This window comes from Mustelus asterias, chromosome 25, assembly GCF_964213995.1.
Source record: "Mustelus asterias chromosome 25, sMusAst1.hap1.1, whole genome shotgun sequence".
Taxonomy (NCBI): domain Eukaryota; kingdom Metazoa; phylum Chordata; class Chondrichthyes; order Carcharhiniformes; family Triakidae; genus Mustelus; species Mustelus asterias.
Genome location: NC_135825.1, coordinates 42,192,934 through 42,219,234, shown reverse-complemented (window position 1 = coordinate 42,219,234; position 26,301 = coordinate 42,192,934). Strand labels below are relative to the sequence as shown.

Genomic DNA, 26,301 nt, shown 5'->3' with positions numbered 1-26,301 from the left:
TACAGTCCATTGCTGGGACTCAAGACAGCAGGTCCCAGTGTCTTACAGATGTGTCAAAGCTGCACATGGACATTGCTGCAGGGCCTTCCACCACAAAAGCTCCTGGCAGTCTCTAGCCGCCCTCTCTAGCCCCCCCACCCCCCGACACCAGCTCATCTAGTGCCTCCACATCTGATGTGCAGTCTGGGAGAACATGTAGGAGTGGAAGGCCACATAGGGTGAAGTTGTTGCAGGAGCACTGAGTTTCACATTGTTAGTTAGGAAGAAGGGGGGAACCAAATGTTCTATTTCACTATTAAAACCTATTTCACTCTTACCTTGAGTGGCCTTTTACTTTGTGTGGTCATCCTCATCCGTGGGGGGTCGGGGAGTCGAGAAATAGGGTGACCGGCTTTCTGTCTCCAGCTCTAAACATCCTCCCACTGGCCCTACAGATTTACCTTCAAGTAGGAGGCCATGTGAGCCAGAATTACACATTCCGGTTGACAACTAATCCATTTTATCAGTCGAACTCCCTCTTACTGCTTTAACCTCCCCCATACCACACCGCTGGCCTCCTACTCCCCTCAACTAACAGTAGCCCAGATAAAAGTGCCCCCATCGCACAGTCATGAATGAGAAGGGAGGTCAGTGGAATGTCTTGAGATAGACAGGAGTCAAATCTCTCATTATTACAAGGAGCTCCACTGCTTTCATAGCGAGTTGTCATCATCCTCCTGCCCTGCGAGCAGACCCACTGATACTGCCAACCCTGGCTCATCACCCTGGTGTGATGTAATGGTGATCCTTGGAGGAGGGTGAGGGAAGAATACATCGTAGGATGGGGGAAAAGAGTCATGAGGACAGGAGGGAAGACAAGAGTTGAGAGGAAGGGAGGAGCAATAAAAGGGGGTGAGGGGTTGGGTTTAGCTGCTTGACATGATTCCCTCAGGGCAGCAGCACATCTCTGGCTCTGTAGCACCTTGGCTGCCGCATGTCCAGCATTCTTGGGTCCTCCTCAGGCTCCTCCTCTGTGTCTTCCTGGTCTTCATCATTCTCCTCCTTCATGTCACCCCACTGCTGAGCAAGATTGTGGAGCACACGGCAAGCAACAACGATCTTCACGATCCTCTGGGGCCTGTATTAAAGATCCCCACCACAGCAGTCCAAATAGCGGAAGCGGACAATGCAGCACTCTGTGATGCTCCTGCTGGTAGAGTGGGCCTCATTGTAATAATGGCTCTCCTCCTCGGTCTGGGGTCTAGAACCTGGCACAGGTGCCACAGTGTCTCCCTTTGACGGTGCAGCACATGTTGTCCTCCCTCCTCCCTATCTGGTGCAGTAGCTGGATACTGGCCAACCCTGAGCATTTCCCTCCACAGAAATGCTTTATTTACAATGTCCACAAGAGCGAGCTTGCACAATGAGGCCGATGTCCCATGTCTCTTCATCTTGCTTCCTAGCCTCACATTCCCATTATCCCTCCTCACAACACCAATGGAATGCTTCATGATCTGATGGAAGTGTTGGACATTCAGTTGCTCCATGCCCATCAGCCTCATGGGCCTGCCTGTGACTGCTTCTAGCCCTGACTTTGATTTGGTGTTGCCCTGGGGGACTGCAGTCTCCTCAAAGATGAGGGACAGATGCCAGGATGATGAATAGTAGGATGAATGAGTGGCCTCACAGGCAAAGAGAATGTCTGGTGAAACCTCTTGGGTGAGCATCACTCCACCTTATCTGGGATAGTTTGACTGTAAGCGAGTACCAATCAACTGTATGACCTGGAAATTATCATTACAGTGGCAGTACTCTGTTTCTCCATTGCGCCCTGCCCTTAGCCCCTCGGGTCCCAAAACCCCAGCCCCTTCCAGAAACTACAGAAGGCATATAGCCCTTCAGGGAGTTGCTGGACCCCCATTGGTTTCAAACACCTCAATTCTCATTATCCCTCCCTCGCACATAACAACATGGGGATTCAGCGTTGAGTGTTAGTGAGCATTGCTGTAACCCCACCCCAGCATCTCCTCTGTTCTCAGGGGGCAGGTGTTGGGCCCTTGATGAAGTGCCCTTGTGAACTCTTCTGTGTAGTAGCTGAACGTGTGGACCAGGTGTTTATTCTGTGCAGCCAAGCATCTCCCCATGAAGAGGCTGCAATGATGCCACATATTGAAGGATTCCTTCAGTAAGAAATGTGAACCTATGATGGAAGATGGGCTGCAGTGAGTAATACAGTCACTGCTTCAAATGTGAGTTCTGTTTGAAAGCTGGGCTGAGATCCAGCAAGGTTCCAAAAGCCTTAATGTTAGCCAGTGGGATACGGAGGTGACCAGAGGGAGCAGCTGCTAGGCAGGGCAGAGAGCATCATCCTCATGGAGCATCCGCTGACCGTCTCTGCAATGAGGCTTTTTATGTGATACCTGGCACACATTATTTAGCTACTATTAGCTGATCCTGTGTGCACCCACTTTTCTGAATCCCCTCCCTCATCTGGTGTGAGACTGTCAGTGAGGGGAATTCTATGAGTTGTTCCAATTGCCTGCACTCATGTAGGTTTTCAAAGGAAAGAGGCACTTGCTGTGTGTGGAGGGAGTTAAGGGAGGGCTGGCCTGAATTTGTAGCTTCTCCATCAGGCCAAGACTCAACCGGACTGTAAGTGAATAACTGATGCAAGTATACAGGGGTGCAGAGGTTTATATCAAGCTTACAGCTCAGAGCTGAGGGAGGACTCAGGAGAACTGTACAGTTCTAACAGAGGTGCCTGAAGTTGACATGGATGGGGTTAGTGCAACACCTCGGAAACTGAATGAAAGTGGTCTGCCAAGGCTTCCCTGTCCCCTTCCCTCCAACCCGAACCCCACTTACCCTAGTTGAGATGCACGACGCCCCCCCAAGCTGAGCAAAGCGGTTTTTCACTTACCTCCTTGCTCCCTGTTGGATGCCTTGCTGCCAGGTCCTCGCTTTCGAAAAGCAGTACCAAATTACACCTGTGAGACTTCTGGCAGAGAGGGCGAGTGCATGGTGCGAGGCCACTGAGTGGGCCGCCCAGCATGCTAATGACATTGAAATCAGCGGTTTGGAACAATTATTGGGTGGACCCAATTGGGGCCGGTCAGGTGAATCCTGATTGCCTTGACACCCGTCGGAGATGCTGATTTATGGTCAAAGCCCTATTCAGCGGGGCATTGGGATTCCCGCAGGCTCTTTGCCAAGGCTGGAAAATCCCTGCCCTGTTGTTTCAAACTGTAAAAGAGCTAACACTTCTTTATAGGGATTCACAGCCTGAGAGACTATGAAAAGTTTAAAATGTCTCCAATATGTTAAGAGAAACGTCCTATAAAGTTTGTTGCTCTGAGGGAAAATACATGATTCAACTAACGTATCAGTATCACTGTGAAGAGATGTATGTGATCCTGATCAGGTGAAATGCTTAACTAGCATCGCAGGAGTGAGCTGTTCATTTCATATATGTAAACTTTATAACAGGAACACATCAGAATTTAAACATTGTTTGGGTTGACAGATTTTATTGGATAGAGAACTTTTTTCTTCCTTTATAACAGTTCAAAGCGAATAGAGGTGTCACTGAGGCCAAGTGCTAAGGTTTCTATCGTAAATTTCCAGGCAAAGTTCAAGTAGGATTTACAGAACTCTTCGAAAGTATCTGATTTCATGTATAAACGTCATCATCACAAACATCAATTCAAAGTAAGTGTCACTTGCAAGACTCAGAATTTGGAGATCTTTTATTGTTTTGAGGTAATTCTGTATATAAGCAAATGTTTCTGTCTGCTGCTGTTTTGTCTTCCAACTTTAATCTCATTCAGGTTGATCTGCAGTTGTGATGTGAGATTTACAGCCTGTCAGTGTGATATGTTAGTCAGAGTGAGCTGGAGTTACAGTTCCAGTGTGCAGATAGTAACAAGCACAGTACTTCGCTCATGACCTACACAGAGATTATGTTTGGTTCACAAGAAAATTAGGTTTGCTGGTGGAATATGGCGTCTTGTGCTGAGTATGAGAAAAATATCACAAATCCACCTAAATTGTAGCAGTTTTATTGAACGTTAGTAAGTTGTACAGTTCTTGGAATGGGTATCTCTATTTGAAATGGTTTTGTGCACTTAATCTTTCAAACTGTGTATTTTTAATGAGTGGTCCCAGCAACCAGGCTTGGTGAATCTCACATGCTCATTTTTCAGGATGCTGGCAGCAAGAGAATCATAGAATCACACAGTTCAAAAGAGGCCCTTCAGCCCATCAAGTCTGCACTGACATGCAAGAAACACCTGAACACTCGCCTAATCCCATGTACCAGCACTTGGTCCAGAGCCTTGAATGTCATGATGTGCCAAGTGCTGATCCAGGTGTTTTTAAAGGATGTGAGGCAACCCACCTCTACTCTACCACCCTCCCAGGCAGTGAATTCCAGACCGTCACCATCCTCTGAGTAAAAAGTTTTTTCTCACATTCCTCCCTAAATCTCCTGCTCCTCACCTTGAACTTATGTCCCCTCGTGACTGGCCCTTCAACTAAGGAGAACAGCTACTCCTTATCCACTCTGTCCACGTCCCTCATCACCTTGTACACCTCGATCAGGTCATCCCTCAGGTCTTCTCTGCTCCAACTTGGATCCAATCTATTAGCTGTGGAATCGCTTAGCTCTGTCTATCACTTGCTGAGGAGAGACCGGTGTTGGTGGTGATATATGCCGGGCCATGAGGTTACAATTCTGCTCCTGCTGATGGCCGATTGTGGCACACGGATGCCCAGTCTTGAGTTGCTGCTAGACCTGTTCAAAATGTATTCCATTAAGCACGGTGGTGGTGCCACACAACATGTTGGACAGTACCCTCAATTTGAAGATAGAACTTGTCTCCACAATGACAAGTAGGTCGTCATTCCTGCCGATACTGTCTTGGACAGATGCCTCTGCAGCAGGCAGGTTGGTGAGGATGAGGTCAAGTATGTTTTTCCCTCTTGTTGGTTCCATCACCACCTGCCACAGACTCAGTCTAGTGGCTATATCCTTTAGGACTCAGCCATCTCAGTATGTGGTGGGCTACCAAGCCATTCTCAGTGATGAACACTGAAGTCCCCCACCCAAATTATATTTTGCACGCTTGCCACCCCCAATGCTTCCCTCAAGTGGTGTTGTTCAACATGGGGGACCACCGATTCATCAGCTGAGGGAGGGCCGATACGCGGTAATCAGGAGGAGGTTTCTTGCCCGCTTTTGGTCTGATGTCATGAGATTTCATCAAACCCATATTTAATGTTGAGGACTCCCAGGGAAACTCCATCCCAACTGTATAACCACTGTTCTGCCAGCTCTGCTAGGTTGTCCTGCCAGTGGGATAGGACATACCCAGGAATGGTGATGCCGGTGTCTGGGGCATTATTTGTAATGTATGATTCTGCGAGAATGACAATGTCAGGCCGTTGCCTGACTTATCTGTGAAAGTCTACAGTTTCGGTCCCCTGTAGATCCCTGGAATGATCTGCAGGTAAATAAAATTCAGCGTGACGGTGACCTTCAGGGGCACTCCATGGGAGTGTTAGATCCACCACATCTCTATACAAGCGAAGATGTGCACGGCATTATCTTTCACTCATCTCCAGATAATAGAGTTTCTTCGGTGACCCTTAACTGTGCGAGTCTCCTCCATTGATGAAGTTCTATCTTCACAGTGAATCCTTCCATCGTCAGAAGTGCCGAGTGGATGATCCATCTCAGTCTTTTCCAGAGGTTCCCAGCCTCATGGATGCCAGTCTTCAGCCAATTTGATTCACTCCATGTGATAGCAAGATAAGGCTGAAGACACTGTATATGAGCCCAGACAATATTCCAGCAATAGTACTGAAAACTTGTCGCACCCTGGGCAAAGCTGTTCTAGTGCAACTAGAACCCTGGCATCTAACCAGCAATGTAGAAAATTGTCCAGGTAATCTTGTACACAAAAATCAGACAAATCCAACCTGGCCATTTACCACCCCATCAGTCTACCCTTGATCATCAGTAAAGTGATTGAAGGCATCATCAACAGTACTATCAAACAATAATTTCTCAGCAATAACTTGCTCACTGATGCTCAGTTTGGTTTTTGTTATAGTCACTCAGCTCCTGACCTCATTACAGCCTTGGTTCAAACCTGAATTCCAGAGGTGAGATGAGAGTGACTCCTCTTGACATCAAGACAGCATTTGACTGAGTGTGGCATCAAGGAGCCCTTGCAAAACTAGAGTCAGTGGGAATCAGGGGAAAATCCTCCGCTGCTTGGAATAATACCCAGGACAAAGAAAGATGGTTGTGGTGGTTGGAGGTCAATCATCTCAGCTCCAGGTTATCATTGCAGGAGTTCCTCAAGGTTGTTTCTTTGGCCCAACCATCTTCAGGTGCTTCATCAATGACCTTACTTACATCCTAAGGTCAGAAGTGGGGATGTTTGCTGATGATTGCAGCATGTTCAGCACCATTTGCGACTCCTCAGATACTGAAGCAGTTCATGTTCAAATGTAGCAAGATGAGAACAATATCTAAGCTTGGGCTGACAAGTGGCAAGTAACATTCGCACCACCCAAGGGCCAATCTAATCATTGCCACTTGACATTCAATGGCATTACTATCACTAAATGCCCCAGTATCAACATCCTAGGTGTCATTTTTAACCAGATATTGAACTGGACTCGCCATATAAATACTGTGGCTACCAGTGCAGGTCAAAGACCAGGGATCATGCGGCGAGTAACTCACGTGCTGACCCCCCAAAGGCTGCCCACCATCTATAATGCGCAAGTCAGGAGTGTCATGGAATACTCTCCACTTGCCTAGATGAGGCAGCACCAACAACATTCAAGAAGCCTGACACCATCCAGGAGGACTTGTTTGATTGGCATCCCATCGAAAAACATTCACTCTCTCCACCATCTATGAAGTGCAGCGCTGGAACTAACCAAGATTCCTTTGGCAGAACCTTCCAAACCCACAACCTCTAGCATCTTGAAGGCATCAGCAGCCACATGGGAACACTCCCACCTGGATGTTTCCTCTAAGTCACTCACCATCACGATTTGGAAATATATTACACTTCTTCACAGTCACTGGGTCAAAATCCTGGAAATCTCTCCCTACACCACATGGACTGCAGCCTTTCAAGAAGGTACCACACCAGCACCTTCTCAAAAGTAATTAAGGATGGACATCGCCTAGCCAGCGACGCCCACATCCCATAAATGAGCCTTTCCAGCATTTTGTTTCAGATATCAAGCATACGCAGAATTTTGCTTCTGTATTAGAAACTTTGCTTAATAGTTTGGTTTGGAGTCTGCTAAGCAATATGAATCCTATGGACATCACGTATCTAGTTCCAAGAAATATCACTCAAGTATTAGACAGTACGGTAATACACACAATACAATCCTCCTGAATAGTGGAAAATTCTGGTTTTGGTTAGAGTAACCCCCACAGCTTACCTCCTGGACTTGCAGAATTTCACGAGCTGTTCTGTCTGGAGACAATACACATCTCTTTAACCTGTGTTGAATGCTCCCTCCACCCACATTGTCTGTACATTTAAGACCTGGCTGGCTGTAGAGATTTGCATTCTAATCAGTATTCTGTAATTTGATTTCTGTGTCTGTGCCCTGTTTGAGAACAGATATCCACTCCATCTGACGAAGGAGCTGTGCTCCGAAAGCTTATGGTATTTGCTACCAAATAAACCTGTTGGACTTTAACCTGGTGTTGTGAGACTTCTTACTTTGGTTAGAGTCCCCAGGGATCACAGCTGAGAGGTGGAATATTAAAAATTGCATGATATGTCCCTGTAAGGTTGGCACAGAATAAAATTAGTAGCATTAGGAGATATAAGCCAGTTCCTTTCTCTTTGTCACATTTCACATGCATTTGAACATTTTATATAAATTTCTAAAATTAACTAACATATCCTGAAATAAACTTCCTCTGCATTACCTTTCTTCTTGTTGCACTTTCCACACTTGCTCTATCTTTTGGTTGCTGGTCTTTAATGAAGATTTGGTGTACACTTCCAGTCGTTTCTTCTTAGCCAAGATAGCCTTATTAATATCAGCTGCACAGGAATGAACAAGGAATGAGAACACCTGCAAAACCAACCTGTCTACTATTACATATTAACCCCTTAGTGTTAACTCAAGCCCTAAATGAAGGTCCGCATAAACACATCTGTTTTTAAGTCATCTGTCAATATCAACATTCTACCCAATTCATGACCAGGGATAGCCATTACTCAGCTTCGTTCACGTTATTCGTTCATTACCCTGGTTCAGAGGAACATAGGAGACCTTCCATAACTAAGATAACACAAAGCCCAACTAGCATTTACCTTCCCTCACAGCTCAAAAAAGAAGCTCTCAGTTCTTAATCTCTTAGCATTTATTCTTGTATCTATGGCATGTCATTCTAGACACCTCATCTACTGGGAGCTGTTTTTTATCTACATTGTAAGAAATTTTACAACACCAGATTAAAGTCCAACAGGTTTATTTGGTACACAAGCTTTTGGAACACTTCTCCTTCATCAGGTGAGTGGACAGTTGGTATACCATCGACACCGCAAACCGCCGGCTCAAAGTGAAGAGGATCTCCAAAGACCCAACTCTCCACTCACCTGAGGAAGGGGCAGCGCTCTGAAAGCTTGTCATACCAAGTAAACCTGTTGGACTTTAACCTGGTGTTGTGAGACTTCTTACTGTGCCCACCCCAGTCCAAAGCTGGCATCTCCACATCATTTTTATCTACATTGTCACACCTTTTTACCATTTGAAACACTTCAATCATCTCACAATCTTACTAATTGTGCAAATGATAAAGAAATCAAGATTTTTAAGTCTTTCTCTCTATTTGTGATTCCTCATTCCAGGAAACATCCAATTAAACTATGTAATTATACTGTGCTATTATAATATGCTATGTTTAAGGGGAGACTGCTTTAACATTCAGGGGGCAATTGACAGGTGTGGCGAGCTGGTAAGATCAGGCGAGCGGCAAAAGATCAGGCTGGCGTTCGGTTTCTTGCCTCTCATGATGTTACTGGCCTTGTTCTGCCAGCAAAATCAACCTCACGCTCTTTTATTCATTAGGTATTTTAAATATAATTAGTGAGGTCTTCACTGAGGATATCATATATGGTTGCAACCAATAGGGACCAGACAAGATGGTCCGGAGGTCATTGAAGGCCATTGTGTACAGTACACTGGGAGATGGGGGATTCTGCCCAATGGCACCCCTAGAGCTCAGCAGCCACCTTCTCAGTGTGAATAGGCTCTGCTCACTCCCCTTATTGGCGAAAATCAAGTTTGTCCCTTTTTGTCTAAGTGCTGTACGATTGCGTCTGGGAGCTCACCCAAAAAATGGGCGTGATTCTCTCCTGCTTTCACGCTCGTTCAGCACGTAAGAGTTTTTTTTGGTCAGATCGCCCGCTTCCTTAGTGTTTTGTTTACAAATAGTCGCCTTGTCTGGAAGAAGTACAGCTGATGTTTGAAAGCAAGATAATTACTAATTCAGCAGGAGGCTTAATGAGTTTTTGATTACCAAAGAAGGGGATCCTTGGGGTGTTTTCTTGATTAATGAATGGAAAAGTGAGTTAGGTTTACAGGGCCATATAGTCATGTGATATTAGAAATGAGAGGAGCTAGATTTGTAGCTGAGAAAAACTGCTCTCTGAGTTCAGTTGCTGGAGAGGGCTGAAGATAGAAACCTACAAAAAGCCCTCTCTCACTACAATCTCTCTGGAAACTCCAAAGCTATTAACAAAGGTTAAAGCAAACATGCCTGGAATTGCTAACTATTTTTAAAGTGGTGTTGATGTATTGAGAAATACTGCTTAATTGGAACTGAAGTTAGAAGTTAAGAGTTGTTTCTTTTCATTTTTCAAGATTGTTCAATGGTTAAGAGTTAAGCTGTTTCATTTTATTAGAGTTATAGTTAACTGAATAAAACTGGTTTTGTTAAAAGATCCCTAACCTGTCACTGGAATCACTCCAGGGGTGAAACATCCTTTCCTCACATTTATGTCAAAATAGAAAAATTGTTCAGGATATAGTCTGGTTTCATAATAGACTTTAGGGTTTCTGGTCTGGCACCCTAACAAACTGTACTCTCTCTAAATCCTCAATATCATTCCAATTGTTTGGAACCTAATATTGCAGTACTCTAAGAACCTTAACAACATTTTAGATGTACCTATTAGCTTTTATATTCAATAGCTTGTGAGTAATTTTGCACAATGTACTTTAAAATAGAAGGTGATTCTTTGGCGAGCAAGGATATGTTCATCTCTAAAGGTAGAGGTTTAGACACTAACTCATGAGTGCTATTGGTCTGTAAACGCTGGTTTACTAAATAAGTTTAATAATACTTTATAATTTACTTAATAATAGGTTTATTTAATAACTCAGTTCTATTTAAAAAGCAGGACATCAAAAGTTGTAATCTCTGGATTACTCCCCGTGCCACGTGCGAGCGAGTATAGAAATAGGAAAATGGAGCACATGAATACGTGGCTCAAGAGTTGGTGCAGGAGGGAGGGTTTTAGATTCCTGGATCACTGGAACCATTTCTGGGGAAGGTGGGACATGTACAAATGGGATGGTCTGCACCTGAATCACATTGGGGCCAACATCCTTGTGGGTAGGTTTGCTAGTGCTTTTGGGGGGAGTTTAAACTAGTCTGGTGGGGGGGGGAAACACAGCACATTAGTAAAATAGAGACACATCATACTGTATTAAAGGAAGCAAGTCAGAGTGAGTTCAGCTATGTAGAGTGTCAAGAGAGTAAAGCAAGGCTGGATAGTCTTTACTTTAATGCCAGGAATGTAATAGATAAGGTTGATGAGTTAAGGGTGTGGACTGACACATGGAAGTCTGATATTGTTGTCAAGTATGCCTGGATTTGTTAACTATTTTTAAAGTGGTGTTGAAGTATTGAGAAATACTGCTTAATTGGAACTGAATAGTAATGAGTTAGAAGTTAAGAGTTGTTTCTTTTCATTTTTTCAATGGTTAAGAGTTAAACTGTTTCATTTGTTAGAGTTACAGTTAACAGAATAAAACTAGTTTTGTTAAAAAGATCCCTAATTTGACAGTGGAATCACAGAAACATGGTTGACGGAAGGGCAGGACTGGCAACTCAACATTCCAGGGTATAGGATGTTTAGGCAAGACAGAGGATAGAGGTAAAAAGAGAGGTGGTGTAGCACTATTAATTAAGGAGTCAATTACCTCAATAAGGAGAGATGATATCTTGGAAGGGTCTTCAAACAAGACTTTTTGGGTAAAACGTAGGAATATGAAGGGGACAGCCATATTACAGTGAGGCCCCCAAAGAGTCAGTGGGAAATAGAGAAGCAGATATGTAGACAGTTCACTGAGACGTTTAAGAATAATAATTGGGTAATTATACTAGGAGATTTCAATTTCCCGAACATCAATTGGGATAGTCAGAGTGCAAAGGGTTTGGAGCGGGTTTCTTGAAATGTATTCAGGAGAGTTTTTTTGTATCAATATGTAGAAGGCCCAACAAGGGATGGAGTAGTGCTGGATCTGGTTCTGAGGAACAAAGCTGGACAAGTGTTCAATGTGGCAGTGGGGGAGCATTTTAGCAATGACCACAACACGGTATGGTTCAAATTTGTTATGGTCGCGATAGACCGCGGGCCCCATGGTAGCTTGCGGGGGGGAAGGGGAGGTTCTTTGTGGAGGCCATGGAGGCAAGCTGAGGGCAGCAGAAGCTGAGTGACAGGTCTCTGTTGCTAGAGACCTGCACATGCACAATGGCGCCTTCTGCTGCTCTCAGCCAGCCTTCAGGCGACTTAAGTCCCACCCACTCCCTCTACAGGCGAGAAACCATTTCGTCTGTTTTTTCAGGCACTGAGTGCATAGGATAGCAGATTTGAACTTGCCTAGAAAATGGATCTAAAACTCTCCTATTTTCATCCCCGTCCTGGACTTAGAATTTTTTTGGTAAGATCGCCCCATGACTCTATTAGTGCTCATGTTTCTTGTTGAATTGTATGGGACTGGAATTTTGCAAAATGTGTTCATCTCACTGATTGGGAAATATTAAAACTCTTCAATTGCTTAGTATTGGTGTAGCAAGAGATGTATACAATTTAATGGAAACATTGATTTCAACTTTACTTGTGACTGTTGTTAGGGTACCAGAGCAAAGACCCTAACGTATGACATGAAGTCCAACTAGACCCCAACAGTTTTTTTTCTATTTTGGCATTAATGTGAGGGTAAGGTGTTTTACTCCAGGTGTGATTCTATTGACACACTAGGAAGCTTTCATCAAAACAAATTTTCTTTAACAATATAGTTTAGCTATAACTAATGAAGTAGCTTAACGTTTACCAACTGAAATACTTAAACATCACAAGATACAATTCTATCTCTATTAGTCCCAAATCAAACAATATTCCTCTTATAGACTGACAATCCTCTTTAAAACCATTTAAAACCATAACCTTTAAAACCTCAGGCTTGCGTACTTATACCTGCTAATAGTCTTAGAACTTTTGCAATACCTCTGGAGAGAGATACAGAGAAACAACTGTCTTCTGACAGTCCTAAATTGCAGCCTCAGAGAGAGAGAGATAGAAAAACACCTCTTGCTTCTTTCAGGACCAGGCAGAAATCTGACTGTTTAAAAATAAAAGAGAACTGTGTGTTTTCCCTGCAAGCTTAGTTCCTCTCATTCATATGACTATGCCTCAGCCTAATTAAAACCCTACTCTGAAACCCCAGGGGAAAAACCAAAATAAACAAAAATGCATTAACTCAGATTAAAACAAACGCATCTCTAGCTGAAATCACTCATTAGCCTGCATTCTCAGACAGTGAACTGCCTGGTGCAGACAAATCAACACTGTGTAAAACAGCTGAATTTTAAACATACCCCTCATAGGAAATGTGATAAAAATACATTTCTTAAAGACACAGTATCATCATCCTGCATCTATCTAAAGTTTTATGTGAAGGCAACAAGTTCAGACACACCAGAGCACAGGGAGAGTATTTTCTGTTTCATGATCTTACTAGCAGATATAAAACAGGTCACCAAGGTTCATAACAAAGCTCAGAACATTTTGTCAACCCAACTGATTCTCCATGTTTGCAGTCTCTTAAATGGACAAATTTTCTAATTAGACGATGCCTCAGAGTGGCTCCAATATTTGGAAAGTGGTTTGCAATTTGAGCCTTCCTACTCCTGTGAAATGAGTTATCAGCTGGGTATATTTTATACTTGATCTAGATGTTTAAGATGACTTGAACATTAAGTGAGACTTGAAGATTAGTATATATTTTTCCAACATAGTAGGTAGTTGGAAGGAACTCCTGCCAAAAGCTGATGTGGCATGAAATCTTTGATAAATGAGCAAGATAACTGGTTACAAACAGACAAAGTTACAAGGGTTTAAAGTACTCCACAGGGCAAGGTGATTTCTATGGTTTAGGAAATAACTATCCACGATGTAACAGTGGAAACTTACTTCATACAATTGAGGAAGATTGGTCTCTTCTCAATCCTGCTTAAATTCTCAAAGTGCCTTCAACACCCACTTTGATATGATGGTCTTAGTATAGAACTTCAAAAATATCATAAGATTGACACTGATATACCCTCACTAATCATGTTGCGGCTATATAAAACCTTGGTTAGGCTGCATTTGGAGTATTGCGTGTAGTTCTGAAGAAATCATAGAAATCATAGAAACCCTACAGTGCAGAAGGAGGCCATTCGGCCCATCGAGTCTGCACCGACCACAATCCCACCCAGGCCCTACCCCCACATATTTTACCTGCTAATCCCTCTAACCTATGCATCTCTGGACTCTAAGGGGCAATTTTTAACCTGGCCAATCAACCTAACTCGCACATCTTTGGACTGTGGGAGGAAACCGGAGCACCCGGAGGAAACCCACGCAGACACGAGGAGAATGTGCAAACTCCACACAGACAGTGACCCGAGCCGGGAATCGAACCTGGGACCCTGGAGCTGTGAAGCAGCAGTGCTAACCACTGTGCTACCGTGCCGCCACAGAGGAGCCACACTACCAGAAAAACATGGAAGCTTTGGAAAGAGTGCATGCAAAGAAGGTTCACCAGGATGTTGCCAGGTCTCGAGGGTGTTGGCTATGAAAAGACGTTGAATAAACTAGGATTGTTTTCACTGGAAAGGCAGAGGATGAGGGGAGACCTGATAGAGGTCTACAAAATTAGGAGAGGCATAGACAGGGTGGATAGTCAAAGGCTTTTTCCCAGTGTCGAAGTGTCAATTACAATTAGACACAGGTTAAAGGTGAGAGGGGGAAAGTTTAAGGGAGATGTGCGGGGGGACATTTTTCACACAGAGAGTGTGTGCCTGGAACTCGTGAGAGGAGCTGGTGGAAGCAGACACATTAGCAACATTTGGGAGGCGTTTGGATGGATACATGAATAGGGAGGGAATAGAGGGATACAGTCCAAGTAAGGGCAGGTTTTTAAAAAATGTAGTACGGGCATCATGACCGGCATGGGCTTGGAGGGCCAAAGGCCCTGTTCCTGTGCTGTACTTTTTTTTGTTCTTTGTACTACAAACAGATTAATGTGTTTTTCTCAATGCAATCAGGATGAGGTTTTGGATGCCTTCATCAGGGCACTCCCTTCCTGAATTCCCTTGGAGAAGCCTCTGTAATTATATCTACGGTGCTTGGGGGTGGGGATGAAAGTGGGTTGGTAATAGGAAGGAGACTGATTATAATTTCTTGTGGGACTAGCATCTGATACATGTTAAACGCTGGCTCCTCTTCAGAACAGCTGCTTTAATACCCAAGTGATTATAGGCATTCTGTGAATGCTCAGAGTTCTTGCTTTGCGTGATTTGAAATACTATCACTTATTATTTTTAACAAGCACATACAGGCCAGAATTTTACCGTCCCGCCCGCCACAGAAATCAGAGCGGGCGAGGGGCAGACCATGGAACGGTCCGTTGACCTTGGGCGGGATTTTATGGTTTCAGGACAAGCAAGGCCATAAAATCCCGCCCATTGTGTCTGTTCCTATTCCGCAAAAATAAAAAGATTAAACTAACCATAATTCCTCTTACTTCTTAGAAGTAAAATACTGTGATTCCCTTGAAAACATCCAACAACAATGGCTCAAACAATATTTCTGAATCAGCTGATTTCAGTTTTAAACACGACCATACGTCTATTCCTCCATTTATAATCAAAGCACATTCTTTCAAAAGAGCAAAACATTAGAGATGTTAGAAATCTGAAATAAAAATAGGCAATGCTGGAAGTACTCAGCAGGAGCCAGGATTTTCCACTTCCTTCTGTTTGGGTATGGAAAATTTCACAAGAGTTTTATATCAGTGTGAAGTCTCACCATAATTATCCCCACCCTTTGCCAGTGAAGTAACGGGTATCCCAACTTTCAATATTGGAAACCTAATTATCAGCCCATTACACTTTATCATCCATCCACGTCAGCATGAGGACACACCGGCGTGAATTATTACTGGTTTCTCATAGCCTGCACATACCCATGGCAGCACACCCACTGTAGGAGCCCAGGTGATTGCATCACTCAGGGGGAAGGACATGTCCCCTGGCATTGCCAGACAGCAGTGTCGGGAGTTGGGGGAAGAGTTCCATTCTTACTTTTGTGTACTGGGGAGGCCTTGGTGTCACAATCTTCAAACAATGAAGTTGCTGGCAGCTGCCAGTGAGACATAGTGCAATCTACCTCATGGTTTTTCTTTTAAACTTCCTAATACGCGGAGAAAGCCGCAGTTGGGGCCGGCAGCTTCAACGGTACTTTTCCCGCCCACTGCAACACTATGGGCGAAACCTTACCAAAAAATGGTTGTTTCTGGCGAGAAACTGGTGTGTTTATCTCCAGATCTTATGACATTGCCCAAAAATATATCAAGGTGCGCGTTTCACACCATTATACAGGGAGGCAAGGCCTCAACATGCCGGCAAAACCAGCACTGAGACCGGGGCGCCATCTTTAAAGGGTGCCCTGATCAGAACAGGAATAAAATTTTCTCCCCAGCCCACCATGGAGATCTCAGGGGCTCTCTCTTCCCCGCCCCCCACCACCACTGGAGTCGGTACTTCTCTCCTTTCTCCTTGATCATTGGCCCCTTTCCCCCAACCATCGGCTGCTCCCCCATATCCCCCCAATCATTGACCACTTCCCCCTCATTCTCCCGATCACTGGCCCTTTTCCCCTGACGATCGGCCGCTACCCCCACATCCCCCCAAACATCAGCCTCTTCCCCCTCATTCTCCCGATCACTGGCCCTTTTCCCCCGACGATCGGCCGCTCCCCCCACATCCCCCCAAACAGCAGCCTCTTCCCCCTCATTCTCCTGATCATTGGCCCCTTAACCCCTCCTCGCCTCACAGTCGGAGCCAGCATTCCCTGCTCCTCCATTAGCTCCCAGCCCAGAAATAAATCTGAATGAATCCCCTGCTTTCCCATGAGTCTCTCACCGGGGCCTGCCCGTGAGTACAGATTGGCACTGCCAGGTTGGTATGCTCACCATTATGCCCCCTGGGAAGACCCCCATGACAGGTTCACATCGAGGTGAAAGTATGGTGAATGGCGCAGGCATGATGTCACACTGGTGGTCGCTGAATATCCTGTGAGGGGGGGGGGGGTAAAGGCCCAGAGTGAATGCTCCCTAATAACATGCTAATGAGTTAAAATTAGCTTCCTGACATCCCACGGCATGTTTCATGCGAATCCATTGGAAAGGGGGCTGGAAAATCAGAACGTGGAAACTCGCCAGCACAGATCGCGCTTTCCGAGTCTCTCTGGATTTTGATTACTCACCACCATTCCCGCAGACAGCCCCCTCTGAATAAAAAAACAGAAAATTCTGCCTAGAGTTCAAGTTTCAGGTCGATGATGTTTCATCAGAACAGCTTAGATGAAAATTCATCAACCTGCGACGTTCACTATTATTTCTCTCTCCCTCGATGCAACCTGACCTGCTGTGTGCTTCCACCATTCTCTGCTTTTAGTACAGTTTTTTAAAGATATATTGTATCATTGGAGTTTTTACTTCAATTTTCTAACATAATATAAAAACACTCACCTCCAAACCGTTCAAGCATGGTGGCCACATCACCACTACAAACACAGATAAGAGCAATTAATCCATGTCTATTCATCTACATTGGCCATCAAAATGGTGACAGAACATTATCAATCTAACATTATGAGTTAACATCAGCTGCTATGGATCATATGCTTACATCAGGTTGGAGCAAAGTGAAATGCTATTCTTTTTCAGTTCTATCAGTGTGGTTGAGGGAGGGGGGTGGGTAGTGGCTGCACTTGATGGGATGGGGAAATAGGTTGTGATAATCTTGCCGAGGCCGGACTTCCCTCACCAACACCCTTTGTTTACAACGTGCATAAATAAGGTGCCGCTTCTGCGGCTTTAGTGTACAGGTCAAGCCCCGAAGTCCTTTGACTGCCAGCCTAAATGGAGCCAGCTGGTTTTAAACCCCCTGCTGCTCTTTCCCTACTGGGCCAGCCTCCACTTGGTCAGCAGGGAAGCTCGTACTCTACAAGGCCTATGGGGAGAGCTATTGATAATCCCCCGTGGTCATCATAGCATCCCACCCCTTCAAGTCCATTTCGTCCTCAACAGCCTCGCCATGGGAAGGCCTTTTCCCCCACTTGGCAATCGGTCTGGGATCAAGATGTGGGAAGGATTGCAGGCCTTTGCTTCCAAAGGGACCATAAAGCCACCAACACTGGTTCTTCCTGAGTTCTTGTTTCAGCTGGGGTGCCAGTGTCCTCTGCTTCCATTTTGAAACCTGTGTCCTCATCACCCGGAGGGATAGACATGGGGTCAACTTCTAATTGTGACTTGATGCTGGCAGTGGCCATCCCCATTGCTGATAATGAGGTCTGCACTAGCACAGGGCTCCCTATTTCTCATATAAGACACGGGTCCCGTTTTATTCTTTATGATCCTGGGGACCCAACTGAGACCGTCCCCTGAAATCCCTCACGTGGACCGGGTCGATTCTTTGCAGAATCAAAGTTCTTCTGGCTCGCTTGTTGGGACTCCACACTCTCCACCAGGTTTGGGAACAGTAAACTTAATCTTGCCCAAAGCCTTCATTTCATTAACAATTCCACTGGGATGATTCCTGTCGTTGTGTAAGGGGTAGTCCTATAAAGCAGGTAAGAAGGTAGTCGAATAAAAATAGTCAGTTTGGTCTCTAAGGATGCTACAAGTTGTTTCTTCGTGTCGAGCTTAAAATTCAGGATAACAGGGTGTTATCCTGTTGTGTTTGATTCTATTGGAAAGCATGAAGGTCTGAAATTCAGTGCTCGTAAAGGCAGTGCCATTGTCAGAAACCAGGACTTCTGGTACCTAATGCGTGTAAAAACTTTGTTGTACTTTCCTCAATGGCAGCACGGGGAGTAGTGGAGTTCATGCGATGTACCTCCAACCATTTGGAGTCAGCATTAACCATAATTAAGAATATGCAACACATAAAATACCTGGCAAAGTCTACATGCACTGTCCTGGATATAGGGAGGCTGAGGGAGAGTTTGATTCTCCTGGCACGGCTCACAATGACCAAGTTGGTAATGTCTGCATCAAGGTCGGGTCTTCATATATAACTCCTGGCAAGTATTTTCATTTCTGAAATCCCAGGGTGGCCATAGTGTAGTTCCATATGTATCGGTCATCACCCTGGGTGAGAGACAACTGTTCTGTCTGGAGACAATACACATCTCTTTAACCTGTGTTGAATGCTCCCTCCACCCACATTGTCTGTACATTTAAGACCTGGCTGGCTGTAGAGATTTGCATTCTAATCAGTATTCTGTAATTTGATTTCTGTGTCTGTTTGCACTGTTTGAGAACAGATAACCACTCCATCTGACGAAGGGGTAGCGCTCCGAAAGCTTATGGTATTTGCTACCAAATAAACCTGTTGGACTTTAACCTGGTGTTGTGAGACTTCTTACTGAGAGACAACTACGCAGGAACCCCAGAAGATGACGCTATCCTCAACACCGAGCTCGTCTTTCTTCATTATGTAATGTTTCATTTTATCTGAGGGCTGTCCTCTGAATCCCCCATGTGTTTGAATTTAGACAGGACTGGGTCCTTTTGCTTTGCGGCCTTGATTCTTGCAGACACCAGCAGGGTCTCCTAAAAATTGAATTCACAGCGGCATGGTGGCACAGTGCTGCCTCATAGCGCCAGGGACCCAGGTTCGATTCCCGGCTTCAGTCACTGTCTGTGTGGAGTTTGGACATTCTCCCCATGCCTGCGTAGCTTTCCTCTGGGTGCTCCGGTTTCCTCCCAGTCTGAAAGACGTGCTGGCCAGGTGCATTGACCCAAACAGGCGAGTGTGGCGACTAGGGGAATTTCACAATAACTTCATTGCAGCTTTACTTGTGACTAATAAATAAACTTTAAAAAAAACTGGTAACAAAGCTGAGCTTATGGGCAATGCAGACGACTCAGTACATCAGCGTTAGCTATCTGGGACCCGGGGCAATGCTCTAGGAGGTATTCATAAGCTGACAGTAACAAGGCCCAAAGCTGTATATGGCCAGAGGCAATGGGGAATACTGCCTTATCTTCTTTGAAGTATCCCAGCAATCACTTATGATCAGTTACTATGATGAAGCGCCAACTGCAGACGTATTGATGGAATTTTTTAATGCTAAAGATAACTGCCAACCACTCGAACCATAGAAAATTACAGCTCAGAAACAGGCCTTTTGGCCCTTCTTGTCTGTGCCGAACCATTTTTTGCCTAGTCCCACTGACCTGCACTTGGACCATATCCCTCCACACTCCTCTCATCCATGAACCCGTCCAAGTTTTTCTTAAATGTTAAAAGTCATTTACCACTTTATCCGGCAGCTCATTCCACACTCCCACCACTTTCTGCGTGAAGAAGCCCCGCCTAATATTCCCTTTAAACTTTTCTCCTTTCACCCTTAGCCCATGCCCTCTGGTTTTTTTCTCCCCTAGCCTCAGCAGAAAAAGCCTGCTTGCATTCACTCTATCTATACCCATCAAAATCTTATACACCTCTATCAAATCTCCCCTCAATCTTCTACGCTCCAGGGAATAAAGTCCCAACCTATTCAATCTCTCTCTGTAACTCAGCTTCTCAAGTCCCGGCAACATCCTGTGAACCTTCTCTGCACTCTTTCAACCTTATTTACATCCTTCCTGTAACTAGGTGACCAAAACTGTACACAATACTCCAAATTCGGCCTCACCATTGCCTTATATAACCTTACCATAACACTCCAACTTTTATACTCGATACTCCGATTTATAAAGGCCAATGTACCAAAGGCACTCTTTACGACCCTATCCACCTGTGACGTCACTTTTAGGGAATTCTGTACCTGTATTCCCAGATCCCTCTGTTCAACTGCACTCTTCAGAGTCCTACCATTTACCCTGTACGTTCTACTTTGGTTTGTCCTTCCAATGTGCAATATCTCACACTTGTCTGCGTTAAATTCCATTTGCCATTTTTCAGCCCATTTTTCTAGTTGGTCCAAATCCCTCTGCAAGCTTTGAAAACCTTCCTCACTGTCCACTACACCTCCAATCTTTGTATCATCAGCAAACTTGCTGATCCAATTTACCACATTATCATCCAGATCATTGATATAGATGACAAACAACAATGGACCCAACACCGATCCCTGCGGCACACCACTAGTCACAGGCCTCCACTCAGAGAAGCAATTCTCCACAACCACTCTCTGGCTTCTTCCATTGATGTGGAGATGCCGGCGTTGGACTGGGGTAAGCACATTTATGTCACATTGTCAGTAACCCCCACAGCTTGACTCCTGGACTTGCACAATTTCACAAGCTGTACTGTCTGGAGACAATACACATCTCTTTAACCTGTGTTGAATGCTCCCTCCACCCACATTGTCTGTGCATTTAAGACCTGGCTGGCTGTAGAGATTTGCATTCTAATCAGTATTCTGTAATTTGATTTCTGTGTCTGTGCCCTGTTTGAGAACAGAGACCACTCCATCTGACGAAGGAGCATTGCTCCGAAAGCTTATGGTATTTGCTACCAAATAAACCTGTTGGACTTTAACCTGGTGTTGTGAGACTTCTTACTGTTCTTCCATTGAGCCAGTGTCTATTCCAATTTACTACCTCCCCATGTATACCTAGCGACTGAACCTTCCTAACTAACCTCCCATGAGGGACCTTGTCAAAGGCCTTGCTGAAATCCAGGTAGACAACATCCACCGCCTTCCCTTCATCCACTTTCTTGGTAACCTCCTCAAAAAACTCTAATAGATTGGTCAAACATGATCTACCACGCACAAAGCCATGTTGACTCTCTTTTGATTTGGAAATACTTCTGCACAGTGTCCAAGAGGGTCCTGGATGCGAATGCAATAGGTTTTTTTTCTAGCGGTGTGTCAGTACCACCCCAACTCTGTATGGGGAGGCATCACATATCAGGATGAGGTCCTTTTTGGGTCAAAATGGGCCAAAAAAATGAGAGGACTAAAGTTGCTATTTAACATTGTTGAAAGCCTCCAGCTGCAGCATCTGTGTAGTAGGATATGCAAGGGGGTCAGTAAAGAAGCCAAATCGGACTAAATTTCCTGTAATAATTCATTAACCCTAGGAAGGATTTCAATTCCGTGGGGTTCCTTGGAGTTGGCACCTCCTTAATGGCCCTCACCATGTCCTCCACTGGATGAAAAACTTGCCATCCTCCCAATATCTCTAATAGGTCATGGCATTGCTTGGAAGACACATTTTTCCCCCAGGAAACACCGTTACATCTCTTCCAGGTTAAGTGTTCACGTTCCAAAGTTCCTGTGACTGAGACATCATCCAGGTACATGGCTACCTGAGGTAACCCTTGGAGTACGTTCTCCATGACCCATTGAAAAATGGCACATGCGGATGAGACCCCAAAGGACAGGTGAATGTACTCATTTAGGCTTTTTTGCACACTAATTGTCACATACTTCCGGGAAGGCTCATCTAATTCAAGTTGGAGATATGCATAGCTCATGTCCAACTTAGAAAATGCTTGGCCACCAGTTAACCTGGTGTACAGGTCTTCAATCCGGGCATGGGGTATCTGTGACGTTTAGAAACCTTATTGACAGTAGGCTTATAGTCTCCAAAAAGTCAAATCCACTTATCTGGCTTGAGGACAGGGACAACAGGTGCAGCCGCTCTGCGAACTGTATGGCTCATATTATGCCCATGGAAAATCAGTTTTTTGAAGGGGTAACCAAGAAGGTAGATGAGGGCAGTGCAGTTGATGTTGGCTACATGGACTTTAGCAAGGCCTTTGACAAGGTACCGCATGGTAGGTTGTTGCATAAAGTTACATCTTATGGGATCCAGGGTGAGGTATCTAAATGGATACAAAATTGTCTTCTTGACAGAAGCCAGAGGGTGGTTGTAGAGAGTTGTTTTTCAAACTGGAGGCCTATGACCAGCGGTGTGCCTCAGGGATCAGTGCTAGGCCCACTGTTATTTGTCATTTATATTAATGATTTGGATGAGAATATCGGGGGCGTGGTTAGTAAGTTTGCAGATGACACCAAGATTGGTGGCATAATGGACAGTGAAGAAAGTTATCTCCAATTGCAACGGGATCTTGATCAATTGGGCCAGTGGGCTGACGAATGGCAGATGGAGTTTAATTTAGACAAATGCGAGGTGATGCATTTTGGTAGATTGAACCAGGGCAGGACTTACTCAGTTAATGGTAGGGCGCTGGGGAGAGTTACAGAACAAAGAGATCTAGGGGTACATGTTCATAGCTCCTTGAAAGTGGAGTCACAGGTGGACAGAGTGGTGAAGAAGGCATTCGGCATGCTTGATTTCATCGGTCAGAACATTGAATACAGGAGTTGGGATGTCTTGTGAAGTTATACAAGACATTGGTAAGGCCACACTTGGAATACTGTTGCAATTCTGGTCACCCTATTTTAGAAAGGATATTATTAAACTAGAAAGAGTGCAGAAAAGATTTACTCGGATGCTACCGGGACTTGATGGATTGAGTTATAAGGAGAGGCTGAATAGACTGGGACTTTTTTCTCTGGAGCATAGGAGGCTGAGGGGTGATCTTATAGAGGTCTATAAAATAATGAGGGGCATAGACAAGGTAGATACTCAATATCTTTTCCCAAAGGTAGGGGAGTCTAAAACTAAAGGGCATAGGTTTAAGGTGAGAGGGGAGAGATACAAAAGTGTCCAGAGGGGCAATTTTTTCACACAGAGGGTGGTGAGTGTCTGGAACAAGCTGCCAGAGGTAGTCGTAGAGGTGGGTACAATTTTGTCTTTTAAAAAGCATTTAGTTACATGGGTACGATGGGTATAGAGGGATATGGGCCAAAAGCGGGAAATTGGGATTAGTTTAGGAGTTTTAAAAAAAAGGGCAGCATGGACAAGTTGGGCCAAAGGGCCTGTTTCCATGCTGTAAACCTCTATTTTCCAGCCGTTCCAGTTCTAACTCTACTTTTTCCAATCGGGAGCATGGAACTTGTCTCGCTCTAAAATACTTAGGCGTAGCATTGGGTCGACATAGATCTTAGCTCTGGCTCCCATTATTTTCCCAAGCCCTTCCTAGAAAACTTCAAGGTACCTACTGACGACTTCATTCATTCCCCCCGCACCCAGCCTAAAGATCTCCAGCCAGTTCAGTCTGATGTGCTGGAGCCAATCTCTCCCCATAAGGCTAGGTCCTTGTCCCCATACAATGATGAGTGGAAGTTGAGCTGCCTGTAAGTCATTAGGGTTGTCGTGGTGGCCTTTATTTGTAATGGTTCCCCCGTGTAGATGGCCAGCCTGACATTTGTGTTTCTAAGCTTAGGAGCTCAATACCTGCCCGGAGGTGATCGGACGTCTGCTCCCTGATAGCAGCCCCCATATTCACATACATTTTTAATGGGTGGCCATTTGCTGACAACTCCAGCATTATGGGAGGCATCCTTGAGGTGGAGATGTGATTGAATTGCATTGTCCCTATTTCTGGTAGTGGACATACCTGCTAGATATGGCACAGAACTGACTTTGGCCTCTTTTCAGAACAGCACGCGGTTTGACTGTCCCTATCTTTTTGACTTGGTTGTGGCCTTCTGCAGCACTTGCCATCGACATCTACAACCTTCTTGAATATACTCCAGAGAAGTCTGAAGGCTGCCCTGCCTTTCCTTGGCTGCCTGGCGATGTGACTCGGGCTTCATCGTCGTAAGGGATTCCATGATATTTTGCTTAAACCATCGTTCTCAGTTGAGGGATGAATGTTGCATGTGGCCCCTCCCACAATCGGAGGCCACTGCTGTCTGACATTCCCTGTAGTTCCTCAGCTCCATTCTCCAATGATAGAGCGATCTCAATGGCCTTCTTTGGATCCAGATTATGACCTGCAAATAATTTGTTTCGGACTGTAATGTTGTTAATTCCACAGACCATTTATCTCGAAACACGTCATTCAGGGGTGACACCAATCTACATTGCTCTGCCAATTTGCATAGCCTTGCCAGAAATTTGTTGACAGATTCCCCATAAGTTCACCGTGCCATGTTAAAGCGGCAGCGTTGGCGTATTATGGAAGGTTTTGGGTTATAATGGTCTTTAACCAAGTCCACCAATTCATTCAAGATATTTGGAATCAGAGGCATCCGACTAGGTCAAGCTTTTTATTACACTGAATTTCGAGACTCCGCATACGGTCAATGACACTACTTTCTGCTTCTCGTCCACCTCAATATCGTTCGCCCAGAAAAAAAACACTTACACGCTGCTCCTTCCCTATTGGGTGAGCCTCCACTTGCTCATTAGGGGTGCTCGTACACTTTGAGCCCCACGGAGTGATCTATTGACAATCTCCTGTGGCCATCAGAACGTAGGTTGACAACAATATTGGCAAATCATGATGTCAAACAGCAATGGGAAGGGAAACATATAAAGTGCAACTGAAGGAAGTCGAGGAAAAATATATCCAGCTAAAAAGCAAGGACACTAATGAGACACTTTGGATCAATGAAGATACAGATGAAAAATGGAGGGTAAGGAAAGAGGCACTGTGCACACAGACCATTGGCGAGAACAAGATAAGGAAGCACACAAAAATTGGGAGAGATTGCAAAAAAATTAGCAGCAAAAGAAACTGCAACAAATTACAAAAAAACAACTGATAAACTTGTCAAATAGACATTTAAATCACAAATCAATTTTAGCACAAAAGGATGTTAGTGACTAAGTTTTGCTAAGAAAAACAACAAGAGCACATTGGAAAATAAGAATCTACATGTGGTAGAAGAACAAATGAAGCTGGGAATAAAAATACAAATCATTAGAAGTAGTGACACAGATTAAGAAGAAGCAAAACAAGCTTAAGTTTATTTCTAATGAACAGAATTTGAAAGTAGAGAAGTTATGTTTAATTTGTACTGAAGCTTGATTAGACCGCTAAAATAAGCAAAATACTGTGGATACTGAAATCTGAAACAAGAACAGAGACTGCTGGAGAAACTCAGCATGTCTGGCAGCATCTGTAAAGAGAGAAAACACAGTTAATGTCTTGAGTCCATTTGACCTTCATTAGAAATGAAAAGAGGCAAAATGTGCTGGATATTAAACAGTAGCTGGGCAAGATTGCAACAAGATGTAGCAACCTTAAGAACAAGAGACAGATGGCCTGGTGGGGAAGGGACAGTGACCCTTCCTGCGGCTGGGATACAGCATTTTTCCATGATTGCTCCTGCTGCATGACCTGTTCGTGTATTCCCGTAATACAGGTGCAATCCCTTACAAACTGCCCCTTGTTTGTTTTATGCAGCCTTTTAGGAGTCCAGCTTCTCTCCCGTTTTCCCTCTGCCTACCATTGTTCATATTCTTCACTCGCCGCCTTGCTCTTGTGCCTGCCATCATAAGCCGTCTCCCTTCTCCCCTCCTTGCACAGTCCTCCTTCCACATTGCTCTCCACCACCATTGTGATTGCCCTTCACCCACCTCTCTCCTTCCACATTGTCCTCCTTGTCTGTCAGGCCAACCCATCCCCCCCACATCCCAGTTTGAACTTTGGACCTTAGTGCAATGGCTGCATGAGTCCTGCAGCACAGTGCTGTCCAGATAGACACTGTTGTGTCACCAGGGTGAAGGAGACCCCTGTACTACCCAACCCCAGATGCAGTACTGATCCGACGCGGTGACACAACAGGGTCCAAAGGTCGAGCACCACTGTTGTCCATGAAGACCAGCTCATCATGG

General features: G+C 44.7%; 1 protein-coding gene across 1 annotated transcript in view; it reads right to left on the bottom strand.

The window, feature by feature from the left end:
- sycp3 (synaptonemal complex protein 3) overlaps positions 1–26,301 on the bottom strand; it is a 90,319-nt gene that overhangs the window by 24,769 nt on the left and 39,249 nt on the right. Inside the window, exons 4-5 of the mRNA XM_078242366.1 lie at positions 17,116–17,150; positions 7,952–8,069 (exon numbers count right to left, since the gene is read on the bottom strand). Coding sequence (XP_078098492.1) covers positions 7,952–8,069; positions 17,116–17,150 — 153 coding nt within the window. The remainder of the gene's footprint in view (positions 1–7,951; positions 8,070–17,115; positions 17,151–26,301) is intronic.